The following is a 21971-nucleotide window of genomic DNA, read 5'->3' on the forward strand; positions in this document are numbered from 1 at the left end:
TTCATTTGTGTTCCCTTTTGTCGGAAACTTAATGACTTCCTAACTCTTCTGGACTAGAAGAGTCGAAATATATAACTGGCCCTTTTAATATTAATCTTCGAGCAAAATCTTCTAATACCCTGCATAATTAGAGTAAAATAAGCAATGCCAAGTCGAGGACAAAGGAGTCAAGGAAAGAAGTCAAAAATGTATGCAAGAGTGTGAAGTATTTCGCCTAATACGAATATAGTATTTCGTACATGCATGTTTAATTAAGAATATGCAAATGATTATAAAATAAGAATAAATTTACAACAACAATGACGACGAGAATTATGACACGACACCACATATTTTTGTGAGATAGACCATGGTTGGCAACGTTTAAGAAAATTCTATATAATGTCATGTGTAAATTAAGAGTTACAATTGTAAGACTCGAGAATGATTGTTGGTGTGTTTAATTTAATGTTAACTATTTAGGAAGTATGGAAACATACGTTGGTAAAATAGACCGTCATTTGCGCATTGCGCATGGAAGAAAAAGAAGTAGTTTGTACAATGTATATTAGTGTCGTAAATAAAGAGTTCCTCGACATGGTAGAATATTTTATGTTAAATTTTAAATCACAATTGCATTACATGAATATTTATGATGGAACTATGATCATGATTACTTGCAATTATAGGAATGAATGGCAGTTTTCCCAAAAATATATTCAAATAACGACAATGCCAAATGCGTAACCTTAACTTTATTAAAAATAATATTTGACCTTGAGCGGATACATATGTATCACCAATAAATACTTTGACTTATGTCTTATCATTATTTTTGAAAAAAACTGAAAGTTTTTTGGTACCTAACACTACTCTTTCAAATTTCTCTTTAATATCTATTAGTGGAACTTGGTTTTACCACACATATGCAATGAGATAATATTTTAGCTACAAAATCCTATGTTTTATAATATCTAAAATATTTTACTTGTAGCACTCCAACAATCTAAAACAATTGCCCCTTTTTTTCTATATACCTCACATTGGCCAAATTTGTAGAATGTCTCCAGACTTAGTAAAGAACTATGACCAAACCCATCAGAGCCTAAAAGACTATAAGTTTACTAAGTGTTTAGTCCCACCCTATTTTATCTAATAATATGGAACATCAATCAACCACAGTTTAGATGCTCATAATTGAGATAAATGGAATTGATATTTGTTTAGGTGATGAGCACTTATTATCCCTTATTTATAAAATAATTTTTACTTGATTATACATTTTTTCTATTTATGTATTACCAACACAAAGTCAAAAAATAATTAAGTATGAATATTATTAAACCTATATTACCAATTACTACCATTCATAAAATGAGAGAATTAGTATCATGATAATTCATAATTCTACGTTTCTTAGAGTATATGCTAGAAATATGGGACATATTTATGATATCACTCTTTTAACATGAATGAGACTGAAATTATGATAGAAAGATGTATTAGGAAGTTCATCCCCATTCCGACTAACGGAGTTGAAATCTCATGATTCAAGGGGCTATTTTGTAAGTTTTAAATGTGTACGAATGGATATAATACAGTTAGTAACCGATCATATAACTAAGAAAAGGTGTAATAAGTAAGCTAATTATTTATCAATCCTAAAAGACTTAATACTAATAGATACTGATAATATATATATATATATATATATATATATATATATATATATATATATATATATTACACCAACACATGTGAATTACATAAAATTGGTGTCATAAAAAAAATGACACCTCTAATTGGTAATTATTAAGAAAAACTTAACTTTCATATCTCTTAATCTTAAAATTATGAAGTTCAATAATGATAATAATTAAGAATATATATAGTTATAATTATATATATAACCACGTCTTCAAAATCATGATTTATCATGCTAACTGTCGACATTGCCAAAAAAAGGCTAACGTTCTCTCTCAGAATTTATCATACATGTGTTCAGAAAATATAATTGAACAAACTAATGTCCACAAGAATGGTCAACTAATTAAAAACTTTAAAGATGTATATAATACTGAAGTCAGCTACAAGAAAAAAGTAACTGAGTTTCAAGTATTTAATTAAGAAGGCTAGAACCAACTGTTTCTTTGCATAACCTAAAATATTAATAGGGCTCACCTATCAAACTCTGGGCTGGGAGTAAGGTCACAGTCACCCCTGTTAATGTCATCCTCAACAGTGACATTCTTATCAGGAGTGTTGGATAGCTTTAACTTATCAGCGACCATGTTTGCCATAGAACTACTCTGGAAGCCATGGCTTGTAGCTTCAAAAGTATTTGAATACTGGAAAATGTCAAATTAATTTGAATGTTAACCCCGAAGCAAACACTAAGCAATTATGCAATATGCTTTTCTAAAGAAGTCTATGAAATAACTAAAAAGGTCAAAGTGGGCAACCTGGGTGCTGATTTCATAAGGACCCTCAACCCCTTCCTTCAGAATTCCGGGTTGAGTTGATGAAGAAGCAGCACATGGGGAAGAATCATTATTTTGTCTGTCCTTTTTACTGTTCTTCTTTTTCTTCTTACGAGTTTGGGCACCCTTATAATCTGGAAAGATAATATAACTCAACTGTAATGTTTACATCACTCTTAATAAAAAAAACTTCAATGATTGCATAATGGGAACCAATTCCTGCCTCAATTTCTGTAAAACAAACTCAATAAAAAAAAATCACCTAGAATAACAGTGTTTCAGCTTATGCTTCCAGACCACAACTTATAATCATTTCTTTGCATTAATGTCTTCAGAGATGACTTACTGGCCCCTAACCCAGTTAAAAGAAAGAGGGGCAGATTATGTTTAAGAATATATATGATGTTGAAAAGTGGATCATTATGGTTGGATTATTGAAAGAGTTTCAGAATTTATGTTTAAGAAAACAGACAAGCAACTGATTTAGAAAAAAACTGATATGTGAAAATACCTGCATCCACTCCATTAATGAAGGCAAGAAGGTCATCAATCGAGCGTGTATCTTCTTCATAGGGCCTTGGCTTTGATACAATCTCAACCTTCTGAAAATGAAAAAAATAGTAATAAGTAGTAATATCTATTGTACAATTTTTTGAAAGCTTATTATAACTTCAGGAAAAGAACGCGGATGATGGTTCCTTATTTTCTTTCTTTCTTTCTGTGAAAAATCTTCTGAAAATCTCGATCCAAGAGTAGTGTTCTTCCTGCATCAGTTAATTTAGTCAAATTAACAAAGTACGCATACATAGTGGTTATAAATGGACTATAGAGTAAGTTCTAATTACGAAAAAAAACAAACAACCTCTGTAACATTTTCTGGACAATGCAACATGTGATATAGTTCCTCAAATGATGATAATTTATCAAACTTCTTCACCATGGCTTCATAAGTGCAATCAATCAGAGATTTGAGTTGCAGGTAGTGTGCAACATATATCAACTCATATAGAGAATGTGCATCCATATGAAGTAAGATATCATCAAAAGTTGTGCCCTGATATATAAAAAATTAACTATTAGCTTCATATTTTGTGATGTTCTAGTTAGAAACCATAAAAAACTAGTTTTCATACCAGAGAGGGGACTAAAGTTCACTTTCTAGCTCGATAATATATAGTAATCATTACTATTTTTACTTAATTACCAATTTATTAGGAAGCTTAATTTAAATTACCTAAAGCATCTCCAATAGTCTCTTAGTATGATCCTAAATATAATATAAAATATTAATCTCCTAGCAAGTTAGTATATTATCAGGAGTGTGAACTCCAATAATGCTCTCTATATAAACTCCTAACATATATTTTATTATTATTTGAACTCCACTATGACAAAAATCAAATTCAAATGGGTGAGAGTGAATATTGTATCACAAAAAGCAAGTTAAGAGCCATGTAGTGGCTCTTAAAAGAGAGGAGAGAGAAGAGGTTCCTGGTGTTTTTAGGAGCCACTAGGAGTCTATTGGAGCTCAATTTTTTCTCATGCTCCTTATATTTCAGCAGTGGAGCTTCTCATAGCCTTAAAATTATTTATATTTCTACCTAATAGTTACATTAATTATGAGAAATGTAGTTTAAACAAACCTTTTCAAGAGGACATATAAACAATGAGGAGGTAAAAACGAAGTCTAACCTCATAAACGCTGCCCAGCACCCGATGATATCGACAATAATTTATCACGAAGTTCAAAAAGTTTTTCTTAATTACTGGAGGTAGTAATATAGGGTTGTTCATACAATATCCATGTCCTGATTGCATTTCATTATATATGGTCCCCCATAATGTGGCAACCTCAAAATCAACTTGTTGTATATGGCCATCAGCAGTTTTTACGTATACACTGGACTTCAAAGTCTGGAATGTAATAAATGCCAGGGTGATAATATAAATGAAAAGTACAAAAGTAAAAGGATTCAATTAAAAAAAAACTGCATAAAAAAAATCATTGGGTGTACATCTTGTTTCTTTATTATCACTTCAGCTTCCCTGCAGGTAATGTTGTTAGCAGCAGGATTGTTCGACATATTAAAGTCAGATATATTCCCTTGGCAGTCCAAGCCTGACCTGCATTTGAAAAGAAGTGTTAGACAATTAGGGTTTTACTCCAATAGAAACTATTAGAATAGAAACCAGATAGAAACAATTGGGATGAAGTAGAATGATGCGGGTTTTGGCACCGGGATGGACCATGGGCCTAGACGGGTCTAAGTGGAGCCTAATAGAGCCGGGTGGGGCCTAGTGGACTTTAACACTGTCTGGAGCCCGTTCAGGGCCTGTGAGGAGCGTTGGTGATCGAGGCCCTAGCGGGCCTGGGGTGGATTAATGAGTGGGGTGGGGGTGGGCCATGACATATAGAGGTGGGTGATGTCATTTAGATATCTTGGTTTCCATTTTAGTATTTATTTTAGTGGTTTCCATTTTAGCAATTGCCTATATATATATATATACTAATGGAGATTTAATACATATGCTTTTGGTTATGCATAGCATAGAGGTCATATATTCTGGTTTTCTATGTGAAATTATTTATGTATAAAATTTTCTAGTATAGAAATAGATGATGCATTTTTCTTTTTATGCCTAGTTGGATTTTAATATTTATTTTCTTCATAATATATAGTAATATAAATAATCACTTAATAAAAATTAATATATATAAATAAAAATATTCTTAAATTTGATACAACATATGTGTGTATGTGTATATATATAATAACCAAATAATTGAATTATGATAAGATTTAATAAATTATAGTCAATATTTATTTTATATGTGTTTAATATATTATTGAAGTCTAAACGTTTGAAAATCCAATATCGAAGCCGGAAATAAATAAGAAATAAGTGTTTAAAAAATCTATAACTACTTGATATATATAACACTTAACTAAAGAAAATGATATAAGTTAATTTATAATTTATATTGGTTAAACACATCAACATACTGTTAGAATAACATTTGCACAGTGCATACATGAAATTGGGGTCACCAAGTAATTGTAAGAACACATGTACATGGTATAACATCCCTAGATTAATAATACTATTTATAATTTACTTAGTAATGATCGATACTTGAATTTTTCTTTAGTCATTTACGCCGAGAAATGAACAAGTATTAATAGATTTAAACCATGTATATAAAGTAATGAAAACTTCCAAGGAAGTATGCCCAACTAATAAGAGTAATAGTCTCACCTATCAAGTAATTCTTCACTTATATTGTCAATGCCATCCTCGGCAGTGGCATTTTTATCACCAGTGTTTGATAGCTTTAACTTATCAGCAACCATCCTTGACATAGAACTACTCTCAATGTCAAGGCTAGTAGTTTCAAAAGAATTTGTATCCTGCAAAATGTCAAAAGTTAACCCAAAAACTTACACAAACCAATCATGCAATATGCTTTTGTAAAGAAGTCTATGAAAAAACCAAAAAGATCAATATGCGCAACCTGGGTGCTGATCTCGTCAGGGATCTCAACGTCGTTCTTTAGAAGGCAGGATTGATTTGTTGAAGAAGCACATGCGGAAAAACCCTTCTTTTGTTTGTCCCTCTTTTTACTGTTCTTTTTCTTCTTCTTACCAGTTTGGAACCCCTTAGAATCTGCAAATATTATAGAACTCAGCTGTAATTTTTACCTAATGGGATACAGAATTCCTGCGACAGTTTCTATACCCAAAAAAACTGTACATCAGATAGCTTTTCCAAATACCTTAGATGAAAAACATCTGGCACAGTTATTATTTAGCTGTCTTACAATCTAAACAACTAGCAGCACTACGGTTTTCGTGTTTGAGTTTCTAAGACTCGCCATAACTTACTCAATTTGTATTTACACTTGTAGGAAACTACATTTAATCATTTTAGAGTAAATTACACTTTGCACTCCATAACTTAAAGCGCTTTTGCATTTCGGTCTTAAAACAATTTTTTTTTGCAAAACAGAACCCAAGGTTTTATTCTCGCTTCAGTTTGCACCTTTTTGACCACCCACCATTAGACATGACCGTTAACGTTAACAAAGAGGGTTAATTGTGTAATTTACTTGCCCCGGACCACCACTGCCACCCGAATTTCCTGCTGTCCCATCTTCGCCCTCTCTCTCTACCCTCCCCCATCCATCTCTTTCTCTCCCTAGCCCCCCCACTCCCTCTTCCTCCCCCCATTTCTTCTTATCTGCTGGGCTGTTGTACACAGCCGCCCTGTGGGCTGTGGTTGACATCCCCAACCCTCTCTTGTAGCCTTCGCCAATCGGCCGTTTTATCACAAATGCCGCCGTTCTATACAACCCACCAGCAACCACCCTACTTTGCATCTCCTTTTGACATCGAGCCATCCTTATCCCTAATCCCCTTTCAGACAACCTCTTCGTGGCGGTAACTACCGCGCCACCGTGTACCCCGTCTCCGACTCCAATCACCGCAAACACACCCACCCATGTTGCCCACCGTCGGGTCAAACAAATACACAAGAAGTTGAAACAATACACATTTATATACAAACTAGGCATGATGACCGATTAAAGTCAAATTAGGCAGTCAAATTTAAGAAGTCATATTTAACCAGTCACATTTAATTAAATATGACCAGAAATGCTAAATTCCACTAAGCTATATATGAGTGACCAACAATTTCCGGTCAAATTTAGCGAAATTCGACCGCGTGCGGTCAAATTTAGTTAAATATGACCGAAAATTGGCGGTCAAATGTACCCGTTTTTGTTGTAGTGAACACACCCACCCCTTATCATCTTTCTTTTCCCTCTTTCATCACTGGCGTTGCCGCGACGGTAGTCTGACCGTCGTTCCGATCATTTAATCCCCTCCGATCATTCCCCACAATCTCATAATCCCCTCTAATCAATTAAAAACAGGTGAGATATATGTATGAACTGTGTGTTTGATTTCGATATTGTGTGCTTGTGTATTGATTGTGCCTTGGCTGTTGAGATGTGTCGGAAAGGTTGATCGGAGGTTTGTAGGGTGAGCACTGATTTTGGTGGCTGAAGGGGTGGCGTGGCCGCATTTCTAGCAAATAGGCAGTGGCTGGATAGGAGGGAGACAGGGTGAGGGGTCTGAGCGGAAGATGTGTAGTGGCCGAAGGTTGGGGTGATGGTTGTTGTTTATTGATGGTTGCCTAGGCGTTAGCGCCGCTTATCGTTGGTGACAGAAGAGAAAGAAAGGAGGTGAAACAGAGGGAGATAATTAATTGATATTACTACTATACCCTTGGCTCTGTTAACATTAACGGTTCACTCAAACGGTGGATGGTTAAAATAGTGCAAAGCAAAGCGAGGATTAAACAGTGGGGTGTCATCATCTGCCAAGAACAATTGTTTAAAACCAATTCGAAAAAGCGCTCATAATTATGGGGTGCAAAGTGTGATTTACTCATCATTTTATCACTAAATAATTCACGCAATGCATGAAAATAAGAAGTGCCCAGTCATATTTCTCTGCGTTAAATATATATAGTGCACCCAAAGAAGTAGTTGTCTCCGGAAAAAATAAATTGGACCAGAACCATATAATTCTTGGTCTCGAGTGTATGATTTTGATGTTGAAAATGTATTCATTACGGTGGCAGGTATACTTATGTTTAAGAGAACAGACTTGAAAATAATTTGGAAAAGAATTAAATAAGTGAAAATATACCTTCATCCCCTCCATTAATGAAGGCAAGAAGCTCATCAATCGAACGTGTATCTTCATATTGCCTTGGCTTTGATACAATCTCAAACTTCTGAAATGAAAAATAGTAATCAGTAGTAAGAATTACAGCACAATTTTTTGCAAGCTTATTATAATTCCATATAAAGAACACGAAGATTTGTTATTGTATCAAAAGTTAACCTCTGAATTTTCCTTTTCCTTATTTTCTTTCTGCCTTTCTGTGAAAAATCTTCTAAAAAACTTCATCCAAGATGAGTGTTCTTCCTGCATCATTTAATCAAATTAACAAAGTACCATGCATAAACAATGGTTAAAAAAAATAGTGTATAAAGTAAGCTCCAATCACGAACAAGACAACCTCTGAAACATTCTCTGGACGATGCAACATGTGATATAATTCCTTAATTGATGACAAATTCTCAATCTTCTTCACCATAGCTTCATGAGTGAGATCAATCAACGATTTCAGTTGCAGATAGTGTGCAACACATATCAACTCATATAGAAAATTTGCATCCATATCATGTAAGATTTCATCAAAAGTAGTGCCCTGCCGCATTATGACGCACCATTAATATTAAATATCTTCCACATGGAAGAGAAAGGTAGTTTTGACAAACATTGTTCAAGAGGACATAAAATTACAATGAGAAGGCAAAAACGATCACTACAACAAACTGAGCTATTTATGACGGAATCGACAATAATTTATCACTGCCAAACATTGTTATAGATATCCATATCTAACCTCATAAACGCTGCCAGACACCTGATGATATCGACAATAATTTATCACGAAGCTCAAAAAGTTTTTCCTGATTAGTGGAGGTAGTGATATGGGGTTGTCCATAGAATATCCACGCCCTGATTGCATTTCATTACATATCCTTGTGCATAATGTGGCAACCTCAAAATCAACTTGTATTGCATGACCATCAGCAGTTTTTATGCATACACTCGACTTCATAGTCTGGAATTTAAGGGGTAATACAAATTAATATTAATAAATATAAGAATGCAAGAAAAAAATATTGCATAAAAATTATAAGTTGGCTGTACATCTTGTTTCTTCACTGTCACTTCATCTTCTGTCATGCTGCTGTCACCAACAAGATTGGCCGACATATCAAAGTCAGATATATTCCCTTGGCAGTCCAAGCCTGACCTGCATACATATAGTTCAGATTAAACCACACAAAAGGATCTATAAAAATAAGAAAGTAATTAAGTCTATAAGCAATATCATAAACATTATTTAAGTGATTAAGTTGAATTTACACAAACAATCCCCAATACATTTCACACAAAAAGTATCTTACAATATTGAGATATTTGGTCTCACTGAATGCCTAAATCTTTGCTATTAAAGTGAATGATTGAGTATGAGTGCAATTGAAAGGAGAAAGACAAACTAATATATAAAATTATATATCTATTTTCTTAAAAGAAAAATTAAAAATATATAAAACTAATACACATCACAAGTCTACCACCTTCACCATCTATAAGAATGAACTATATATATATATTAAAAATGAGATTTCACAAATCCTATATATACAAGCATACTCAAATGAGAAAAATCAAAACAAACAAACCAAAAAAGATAAGAAGGTATATGCATATAAAATTGAATCACCCAAAAACACAAACCAAAAAGGATAAGAAGGTATATGCATATAAAATTGAATCACCCAAAAACATGTGATTACCTTAAACTTTTCCCATTCAATCACAGATTTATCAAATCAAAAACAATATCAGGGAACATATACACATAAGAAACCTTAAAATTCACCCATTTCAGTCATCAATATATCAAAAAACCATGTGAGATAAGTAAAATATATACACATATAAAAATTAAGATTTCATATAGATATATGAGTCAAAAGACATTGACTTGGTGCTTTGTAACATACCCAAAAAATTAGTTAATAGAAGATGTGTGAGAGGCGAATTCACTTGCTCCAAATCTTGACTTATGATGTTACAAATAATATTCATATATGTTTAGATATTCTAACATAGAACATATACAATTGAATAATATCAGTTGTCCTTTAAAACGGTTATATTATTCCACTGTCAGGAATTTTTTGATTGGTGGGCCGGTGGCAAAAGGAATATAATATTATCTTTAAGTTTTTGGCCCACAACTTTTTTTTTCAAAAATATGGGCCCACAACTTAAAATAAGATACAAAGAAATCATAAGTGGAATGTTGGAAATTTGAATATTATTTTCTAACGCGCGTCCTGTATTCAAAAGTAATCATACAAAAAGGAGCCAACATTTTCTTTAGAAAATAAAAAATGTGATAATACATAACTAATAAAACTAATATGTTTTTCACTATACAATGATGAGCAAAAGAGAAATACATAAATTTAATATAAAAAAGTATACAAATAGAGTATATCATGCCTTAGGATATTAGAAAGAAAATAAAATTTATATATCACAAATATTCAAATAACACCATGAACAAGAATGCACCATAACACATGAGATTCATCAAATTCTATATACAAGCTGAATTAGTATGAAGAATAATCAGCTAAAGGAAAATGATAACGACTCCTAACTAATAGAAAACTAAATTTATATAAAAGTAATGTCATCAATATATCAAATTTAATAAATATTTGCTAGCAATCATGGATATTTAGAACCCTGGCCTAATATATGATTAATAAAAAAATTTAATAAATATTTGCTAGCAATCATCATAAAAAGAACCTGTGAATATAAGTTTCTAAGTTGTGTAGTTGCAACTGAAGCTTGCTCGGCTGTGATACAGCCAGTAGCGAGAAATTCACCCTGGTGCTTGTGAAGAAGAGATAGTGCATAGATATTACAGAGATATTTAAGTTGTGTTTAACCCCCCTTCCAGGAACTTCCTGTTTCAATTTATCAATGAACCTGCAGAAAGAGAATAACATAACACGATTACGTTTATAATATGCAAAAGAATCTAATATCAGCAAACTACATACTGCATTATGTCTGACCTTTTTCCCAGCCTGTAGAACCAGTTTCAGCAGCTATCTCGGTTTTACACTCAAGTATCAGGTATTCCATTTAGTCTTTCAAGAAAAACTTGATCAGTTGGCGAGGGGGTCATACTATTAACTAGTTCTCTGAGGCTACTCAAGTATATGCGTGCAACAAAAACAGACTTATGTTCAACTCCAACGAAAAGTTGATAATTTTACGCGAATTAATGGTGCTGAAGCTCATGGAGCATTTTTTAAGATGCATATAACTCTCCCGGGCATAACTGTTGGTGATATTGGTACAAAATTCGGAAATGGAGCATACAACTCAATGGACAATAAAACCTTAGGAACGTGTGTAAAGAGCACACTAGTTTAGCTTAGTTATCGCACACAGATTACTTATGTCTATTGATTTTCCACAAGATGATGGGAAAAGTTAATTTATGCTTGCCATGTATTTTATGGTCTTGACCCTCCACCATAAGACGAGCATAAACAACAACATGTGTTGACAGTGGCGGACGCAGACTAGAAGTACAAGGGGGGCCAAGTGTATATAAACAAAGATGGAGGGGGGCCATTATCAGATTTTACAACTGATTATATAGAGACTATATAGTACTACTACTATGCTGCTGGAAGGATGGGGGGGCCACGGCCACCCATGGTCGTACACTCGGTCCGCCCCTGTGTGTTGATACTTTTACTAAGCCTCCACGCCACCATTATTGGAGATATAGCAAATCAAGGACATGAATGAAGGTTAAGAGATTCTATTGAATTGAAAGTTAATCAAGTCGGACAATCAGCAAGTTAATTTGTTATTATTATTATTAGATTAAATTACACTTTGCACCCCATAAGTTTGAGCGCTTTTTTGAATTGGTCTTAAACAATTTTTCTTGGCAAAACACACCCTATTGTTTAATTCTCGCTTCACTTTGCACCATTTTGACCATCTAACGGTTAGAGTGGACCGTTAACGCTAACAAATTCAAGGGTATAGTAGTAATTTCCCTCTCTCTTAACTCACCTCTCTCTTAACTCTCTTCTCCCTCTATCGGTCATCATCATCACCTTAATACTTCATCTTCCTTTCTCTTAAAATTCCCTTGCAACGAACCTCCTTCCGCTAATCATGTACCCACCACCGAATCCTACCCGCCAGGCCACCACCAATATAAATATCCATTTATAAACACACACACAATGCCGAGAATCAAAAATTGAACCCCATCCTCCAAGTCACTCCTAATCAAGCCCATCATCATTTTCCTCTTCGTCCTCTCTCTCTTCCTCTTCCCGAGTCTCGCCGCTCTCTTTCTCTTCTTCCTTCTCCCATAGTCCTTTATAGTCCTTTCGGTTGTATCTTGGAGAGAGTGTTCCATACACACATTTAAATACTCTTATATAGTATAGTTTTATAAATTTAATGTTCAAATTTTTATTCAGATCAAAAGAAAATTTCAAAAAAAAGTTTAGGAATACATTTTATGCACGTCTTAAAATGCGTGTCAAATAATGGAAAAAACTGTAAACAAATATAAGGAACGGATGGAGTATATTTTATATATATATATTTATAAATTATTCAAGAAAGATATTATATTATATATACTATAATATTTTTTCATTATTATTGTTTTTTATTAATAATTTGTTTCATAGTACAAAATCATTTAAGATGGTAATTATTTTATATCTTTTTTGCAAGGAATTTTTTAATGTCTTTTACTTATACAAGAAATATATATTCGTTCAAGTTTTAATATTTAAAATCTGATATTAAATTAAAAAAAGTAATATACATTATGATTTTTGAGATTTTTTTTGAACATATATATATATGTATATATATATATATATATATATATATATATATATATATATATATATATATATATATTTCTATGTGAAATTTCTAGAATCTTGCGCATGTTTCTCATTTAAGATGTGGATTTTGGAGAAAATTAATCTCCACTATGTATGATAGAGTTATGGGTTTGAGTGTGGGGATTGGGATAAAGACATTACCTCCCAAAAGTGACACGATGGTCATTATTAAGTGAAATATATGATGGGAAAGTGTTAAATTAATGGGTTTAAGTTTGGGTGTCATGATATGGACATCACTTCCCACAAGTGATCGGATGGTCATTATTAAGTCAAACATGAGTGGAAAGTGTTAAATTATATATATTGATAATATAAATGAAGATTTTAGAGTAAAAGATTGGGAATTGGACAAAAATCTTAGTATATAATGTTGAGCGTCTAGGGATCGCTTCTCTTAATATAAAGAAGTTACATACATTTTAAAGTAAAGAAATGTATTATAAGTGATAAGTATTATATATGAGTTATAAGTTATTAAATAATTTGGATAATGTGAGTTATAAGCTATTTAAGTCTCTAAATAATTTTGGTAAGAATGTTTGATGATTTAAAAAAGTGAATTGTTATTATGAAAGAAGAAAAGAAAGAAGTAGAAGTTATAAGAAAAAAAATCTGAACCTAACATCAGTGAGTAAAATAAAAAAAAATTATAGTTAGGTGGTAAATTTCTAAAAACACAATAAGTTGAGTGACAAAAAAAAAACTATTTTTCCATTTATAAATAAGTTATTGTTTATTTTTATATTCTACCACCCCGTTGATCCGTTTTGTACTATTCATGCGCATTCCAACTCTCACCGACTATAATAGATATAATCATATGCTCCCCATCATTTTATTAAATTCAATGACTGTATTGATCGAATCCCGAACCACCCACTAATTAAAATAGATATGATCTAATGGATTCGAAGATTGTATTTACTGAATCCCCAACCTCCACTATCATATACGCTCCTCAATATAACCTCCCTTTATTATATTGAATAATTTTGCTGATCAAATCCCCGACCCCCAACTCCCACCGACCCGTAACAAATATGATCCAACGCTTCTCAACATAATCTTCCAATTTTATATATTATCCAACAGTTCTCAATATAGCCATCCATTTATTGCATTTAGTAAGTGAGTTGTAGATGTGCAACGGTTCTCAATATAGCCATCCATTTATTGTATTCACTACGTGAGTTGTAGATGTGTAACTCATTTATAAATATATGAGTCATAGACTCATATGAAAATAAGCTGAGGAAGATTTTGGAAAATAAGGCAAACCAAACGCAACAATTGAAATGGCCAAGAATGAACATTTCCCTGCTACTATAGACGAGATGTCATCTAAAGAAAAACATTCAGAGGTTGAAACTAGTCATTCAGGAGAAAAGGTACTTTGAATTTTGCAGTTACTTGTAAATTATAGTGTTTAATTTGAATAATCATTTGTGCAATTTATGACACTAGTATGATTATTTATTAATGAATATGCATATGTATAGGCACTACTTCAGTCAGTTGTTGGGCCAATTGAGCCTGACAATCCCTTCATAGTTGAGCAAGCATCTGCAGCAATGGAGGAACTCCTTAGGATGGCTCAAGCTGGAGAACCCCTATGGATTCCAAACACAGACAATGGTATTGAACGTTTGAGTAAAAATGAGTACTTAAGTAGTTTCCCCAAAGGGATCGAATTGGAACCTATGGAAATGAAATCTGAGGCATCGAGACAGTCTGCTGTTATTTTCATCAATCATACCAAACTCGTGGAAATCTTGATGGATGTGGTATGGTCTCCCTCCCCCCCTCTCTCACTCTCTCTCCCCTGTATATGTGTGTGTCCATTAATGCATTTGAATTGTATGTTTATATGAAATTAGCCTTCAGATCATTGACTAATCTGCTTTATATCATCAGAAACAATGGTCAACTGTTTTTTCTGGCATTGTTTCACGAGCATCGACCATTGACGTTGTTTCAAATGGCATGGATGGAAATTATAACGGAGCCTTACAAGTGGTATGGATTAGTTGTTTTTTTATATCAGAAATAGTGTTTTGAAGATTGAGTATGAGATATAGGCAACACTAAAACCTGTGTATTTGATTTATACTTATAGATTTGCTTATAAAAGTTTTGAAACTAATTAAATACTAACTTGTATGATATCCAGATGACAGCTGACTTTCACGTCTTATCACCACTTGTTGCAACTCGAGAATACTGCTTTGTGAGATACTGCAAACAAATTGATAATGAGACATGGGCAGTTGCTGATGTTTCTTTGGAAAATTTGGGTCCTGCATCCATATCTCAAAGTCGAAGAAGGCCATCAGGCTGTATGATTCAGGACTTGCCTAATGGTTTCTCGAAAGTACAACCTTTTCTTTTAGTACTTCATTGTTTCATCATAATACAATAACACATTCTTTTCCCCTTTTTCTAAGAATATACAAATACTTTTCCAGGTTACATGGGTTGAACATGTGGAAGTTGATGATAGAAATGTTCATCATTTATACAAATCACTAGTTAACTCAGGTCTTGCATTTGGCGCAAAACGCTGGGTAATAACACTATATAGGCAATGTGCACGCCTTTTAAGTTTCCAGTCAAACAATATTCATGCAGAATATGTGAGAGGTACATAAGTCAATCCACAAGTCCCAATTATATTGGAGTCCTTGGAGTCTAATATGTTATGCAACATATTAACCGAGACTCCATAGAACTTTTTCCAGTATATATGTCTATATGCGTGAATAATATTTATATTAATCTACTTGAAACAGTGATGTTAACTCCTGAAGGGAGAAAGAGTATGCTTAAGCTAGCAGAGAGAATGGTGTTGGGCTATTGCAATGGTGTTGGAGTTTCTACTGAACATATGTGGACCATGTTTTGTGGTGACGGTGCTACAGATGCTAAAATCATGACCAGAAAGAATACAGATGATCCACGCACACCTGATGGTACTGTGATCAGCGCTGCATCTTCTTTCTGGATTCCAGTTCCTCCCAAAAGGGTTTTTGACTTCCTCATCGATGTGAGGTCAAGAAGCAAGGTAAGGAATATTTAGTTTACTATCATGTTCAACTATAGAATAAGACAAAACAAGTTTAATAAATTATATATCAAGAGTAACGAGCTATATCATGTAGTATCAGACAAAATTGATTATATCCCAATTATTGAAATACTCGTATTCGAGAATTCTTATTGCTATGCTACATGTAAGGGCTTATAATATATAATGTCTCATGCATATCTGTTCGACTATGAAAAACATCACCTAGACAATCATATTGCACAAATTTCATAAAGAAAAGGTAAATGACATTAGATGCAACATTACAGAAATGATTTAATTCTTTATGATTTATATCTCCAAAATTACCTTTATATGAAAATGATTACGTGAAAATTATGATTGCAATACTTTGTGATGCTTATTCTAGAATGAAAGAAAATATCTAGTACTTACTGATTATCATGTATCTACAGTGGGACCTCTTAACCAAGGTTGGACAAGTACAACCAATTGTGCACATTGCTAATGGTCGTGATCCTTGTAGCCGAATATCCTTGTTGTGTTTACATGTAAGTTGTAATTTGTTATCTTCATCAACTGTGCTTATGTTTCTTTTATTTTGAATTAACATATATAACATAATAAAATTGCATGTAGAACCCAGGAAAAAGCAACAAATATATCCTACAAGAGAGCTGTGCGGATCCTACTGCATCATATGTCATATATGCTCCAGTTGACCGAATTTCTATGAATGTGGTCCTAAGTGGAGGTGATCCTAATTATGTTGATGTTCTCCCATGGGGATTTGCTATACTTCCTGATGGTCCTGGGAAGAATTTAGGAGGAATTCTAGACGTCGGTTCTGGTGGATCCCTGCTAACTGTTGCTTTTCAGATTAAAATTAGATCGGTTCCACCAGAAAATCTCACAAGTGGACAGGTGGCGACTATAAACAAGCTTATCCAATGCACAACAAAAAGGATCAAAAATGCACTAGTGTCTGATTCGAATGTCTGACAGGAGGGTCATAAATTATAAGGTACAATTTATAAATATTTCTGAGATTATGACATATATATATAACGGGTAGTTTAAACAGATAGGGCATCTATGTCTCGGTCTACTATGATGTAACATCTTTCTAAAATTAGAGCATCTACTTTCAGTGTCATGTTTCATTCAAGAACTAATATGCATAGTGTTGGAGTATCTACTTAATAACACATTAGCATTATAAGCTGCTAGAAATTTAAAATTAACAGGTGATGGTCTTTTTTCAGCATGATATAATTTTATTTTGATTCCAGTAGTACAAGGACAAGAAGAAGGAAGGCTATGCAAGCTTTGTTTATTGCTGAATATACAACCAAGCAAGGAATTCAAGAATGCAGCTTCACGACTCTTGCCTTAATTATGGGGTTTGTTGAAATATTAATGCAGAAAATAAGATCACTAGTAAAGGGTGATATTCAGATATTGACTTTGCCCATGATCATTGTAAACTTAACTTATTTTGTTAACTATGTTTCCTTCTATAATTGGTATAACTGTTTTTCCTTTTATATTTGATGCAACTGATTTTGAAAATTTTGTGCTTTTAATGGAAACTTTGGAGCCTGAACTCTTTGTCGAGCCACTAATTCCTTATTGCTGTTGAAATGAGCTAGGAAGGGTAGTTTTTGTCTTGTCTAGTCGTTGCTCCAAACTGATGTGTTATATGAAGTGAGACCTCAGAAGAAATAGAGTTGGAACTACGGCCTAGCTAGTATTCAGTTATTTGGTAATAAAATCGAATAATAATTTAATTCTTTTCCCAAATACCCAAAAAACCCAGACCGAATACTATATAACCGGAAATTAATCCGGGTCCAAGTGGGCTTGAGCATGATTATATAACTTACTTGTTTGTTGTTAAGGCGTTAGCTCAGTTGCCGAATTTTAAAATTTGTTTGCGTGTACATTATAGTATTATGAAAACTCGATTTTTTTATTACAGTTTTGTTGGTAATTCTTTGAAACATATGTATGATTCTTGTGGGAAAGTGTTATGTACTTGGAAGGGGTTCGATGAATTGATTAGTAAAAACCGGGTTTCATGGAATTGTATGTTATTAATGTCTTGGGGGATATTTGTATGGGGAATTCATTGATCGATGGGTATGTTCAGGCCAATAGTATGGCGAGGCTTTGGTAGTGGTTATGATGGTTAGTGAACAAGTCCAATACTAAATGTAAAATTACTATAGTCATTGTTTATTCAAATTAGACTTCATTGATTCCATTTCTAGTTAATTTATGATGTGGCAAGGATAGCTTTAGCTATCATTGATCGTAAATATAAGATTAAACTTATGTTAGGACTAATTATAGCTATACATTGGAGTTGAGTTTTATGATTTTGGTCCTATATTATACTTAGAGGTAACTATGTTCTTAGAGCAACATGAATGCTAATCTTTAGTGTCAATATTATCAGAATATCAAATATTAATATTTTTCTCCCTCTCTCTTCAATAGTACTTTTGTTACCTTTCCTCCGAAAATTATTCCATGATAAAACTGGCAGTATATTTATGAAAGTAAAATTGTCAATGGAATTGTTGACAAGGAAGATGGCAGTAGAAATTGGATGTACTGACTGACTGCAGTGACAGATGTGGTCGGAGACTTAAGCCCGACAATACATGCATGTTCCTCCTGTTGGAATAATCTTAAATTTAATTATTATTATTATTTGTTTAGTTATTTATTTGGAGGATTAATTTAAGATTGAAGTAGTTGGATGTTTGTTGGAGTTCTAGAGAGTTTGTAGGAGATATTGAGTCTATCTTGTTTTAGGAGATTTATTAGAATAGTAGTAGAATATTATTAGGAGTCAAGTACGTTTGTTTTAAATATAGCATGTAATCTCTTTTTAGAGGTACAAGGAGGAATATAACAAGAAGAAGTACAATGTAGTTCTTGAGAGAGTTCCGCTCTTGTACATATCAATTGCTATTTTGTTCTATAGTTATAATTCTAGTTTTTATTTTCAACATGGTATCAGAGCGAGGTTCTTTGTGGCATAATAATATGATTTTCAAGAAGCAATTCAAGCTGAGAATGTGGTTACAACAGAAGGGCTGCCGAGAAAGATTTGATGCGGTATGGGCAAGTGGGAGGTATCATCATGTGCAGTATGGGATGCATATGGGGCTACTTTCTACTCTGTTTGCACTAGCCAGTAGAAGTTAAAATTAGAGAAAAAAGCTGAAGCCTTGGTGCTCAGGATGATGGAGAGAAATGCTCCAGTGAATATGGTTTTGATGAGAAGTGCATCAACAAATTGGGTGTTGATGAGAAGTGCATCAACAAATTGGTGTTGATGAAAAGTGCATCAACAAATTAGTGGTGGTGAGAAGTGCATCACAGATGAAGAGAAGTGCTTCATAAATTATGTTAAGTAAATTTAAGATTATGGGGGTGATTGTTGGAATAATCTTAAATTTAATTATTATTATTATTTGTTTAGTTATTTATTTGGAGGATTAATTTAAGATTGAAGTAGTTGGATGTTTGTTGGAGTTCTAGAGAGTTTGTAGGAGATATTGAGTCTATCTTGTTTTAGGAGATTTATTAGAATAATAGTAGAATATTATTAGGAGTCAAGTACGTTTGTTTTAAATATAGCATGTAATCTCTTTTTAGAGGTGCAAGGAGGAATATAACAAGAAGAAGTACAATGTAGTTCTTGAGAGAGTTCCGCTCTTGTACATATCAATTGCTATTTTGTTCTATAGTTATAATTCTAGTTTTTATTTTCAACATGGTCCGGCAACATTGAGAAGTCATTTGGCATTCAATCTGGCTGTCACATCACCATACAACCATTTTATCCATTCAGAAACAAATCTGAATGCATAAGCAGAAGCCAACAAAGGGAAAGGCCTGTTCTGCTGTGTTTTGTAATCAATGACCTAGTAAAGGAACAGAGGAAAAACATTTAGGTAATTAAATAAAATACTATTGAGCATCTTAATGATCAAATTATGGGTCTTTTGAATATTTTGTAGCAACAGTAACTTCCTTGGATAAATAATTGAAGCATAGTGCGGTTACAGTATTTTGCCGGACATATACCATAGTTCCATGTATAAGCTAGCTAGAAGAACATCAGAATATGTACATTTCCCTTGAAACCTACAAAACTATAAAGAATTCAAATAATATTTAGAAAAATGATTTTACATAGTTTAAGCGCTTTTTCATGAATATTTCCAAACTCTACTAGTCTTGTGAGGTGATAGGCTATGCGAAATCATCATATACCACTACAACAAAAACAGCATCAGACAACGGGCAAACCGTTGTCTAATACCCAAGAAAACCGTGGTCTATTGCGATCCCGTCTGATAAGCGCCTCTGACAACGGTACGCACCGTTGTGTGAGATGAAGAAACACATCGGTTTTTCGAGGACGAAAATAAAGTGTTGTGTCTTTGTTTCAGCCAACACTTTTTTCAGCGTCCGTTGTCTGACCAGTGTTGTCTGATGCTGTTTTTGTTGTGGTGTACCAATGGAGTCAAATCAGAACTTACACTTTCTTGCCATCCTTCCAATCCAGAATCATGCAGCTCTAGTTGTTTTTGGATCCATGGAGAGGATCATTGTGCTTCAGCCATAAACAGTGACGGAGGTGAGGGGGGTCAGGGGGGTCCCTGGCCCCTGCTGGGTTTTTATTTTTTTTTTTCAAAAATTTTTTTTTACTGTTCATTTGTTCTCTATTTTATAAAAAATATATAACAATCATATGGGTTAGTCATTAGGCACACAAAACTCAAACACAATAGCTGCTCCTCAGTTCGTGACCTTACAACTCACACTCTCGCAGCATCAATTTAGGTTTTAAACTTTCAATCAATTAAGGTGAAGAGGAAGACAAGGATTGCAGAGGGCTGCCGCCTGCCAGAGGCCAGAGAGCTTACCGGAAAAAGGTAAATTCCAATTCTTTAAACCCTAAACTATATCTAACACAATTAGAATCTACTGAAACTTATTATTTGTGATTTGTGAGCTATAATTTATAAATTTGTACTTGTACAACATCACAATTCACAACATATAGGTTAGTCTTGATTTAACACTTTATTGTACACATCAAAGTTTATGGATGATTTTGGGTAATTGAGTTGTTCTTATATTTTTGTACATTTTGTAGTTAATTTCAGGGGCCAATTTCATATAATAGTTTTTGGTGCAGATTATTCTATAATGGATAGAATAATCTGCATTTCCAGCATTTCCAGAATATGACGACTCGAAGGATTGATTTACCACGCTTACGGAATGAATAAAGGTACTTACTAATAATTTTACTTATGCAGTATATCACAACATAAATTTTAATGCTTGCTTATAACTTTAGTTCTAATAGTATAACTGATATTTTGCATAAAATCAAGTCTCATGCTTCCTGAGTAGTATAATTCATGCTTAAATTAGTGTATATATGGACCCCCCTAGGAAAAGTTTCTGCGTCCGTCACTGGCCATAAAACTTCACCAATATCCCTGTGTTTGAAATCTGGATGGTGAGGACTCTTCTTACTATTTCTATTATCAAACCACACAAGCGGATTGGCAAAATAAACTTGCCACAAGTGAAGTCGGCTATGAAGCATGGGTGCGGCACCCAGGTGCTGCACTGCGCACCGGGTGCGGTGCGGGTGCGGCGGTGCGCCTGGGTGCGGCTGGGTGCGCACCGGGTGCGCCGCGTGGCGTATCCCGCTGCACTTGCTCTGGGGATACACGGGGGTGCGGGAAGGGCAGATTCAGTAATTTTTCACTCCTATTTCTATCTATCATCTTCC

General features: G+C 33.7%; 1 protein-coding gene across 1 annotated transcript; it reads left to right on the plus strand.

Moving 5' to 3' along the window:
• Positions 1–14663: 14663 nt before the first annotated feature.
• On the plus strand, positions 14664–17140 carry LOC135148518 (homeobox-leucine zipper protein MERISTEM L1-like). The gene is made up of 7 exons (XM_064083777.1): positions 14664–14876; positions 15007–15108; positions 15263–15463; positions 15558–15732; positions 15882–16153; positions 16594–16689; positions 16778–17140. The coding sequence occupies exons 1-7, from the start codon at positions 14664–14666 to the stop codon at positions 17138–17140; spliced, it is 1422 nt and encodes a 473-aa protein (XP_063939847.1).
• The last annotated feature ends 4831 nt before the right edge of the window (positions 17141–21971 follow it).

Source organism: Daucus carota, chromosome 8, assembly GCF_001625215.2.
Source record: "Daucus carota subsp. sativus chromosome 8, DH1 v3.0, whole genome shotgun sequence".
Taxonomy (NCBI): Eukaryota; Viridiplantae; Streptophyta; class Magnoliopsida; order Apiales; family Apiaceae; genus Daucus; species Daucus carota.

Excerpts from the sequence above, each read along its gene's own strand:
- LOC135148518 (XM_064083777.1), top strand. The coding sequence starts at position 14,664 with ATGGAGGAACTCCTTAGGATGGCTCAAGCTGGAGAACCCCTATGGATT. Across the intron at positions 15,464-15,557 it reads TGCCTAATGGTTTCTCGAAA|GTTACATGGGTTGAACATGT; the intron begins GTACAACCTTTT and ends ATACTTTTCCAG. Across the intron at positions 16,154-16,593 it reads ATGTGAGGTCAAGAAGCAAG|TGGGACCTCTTAACCAAGGT; the intron begins GTAAGGAATATT and ends ATGTATCTACAG.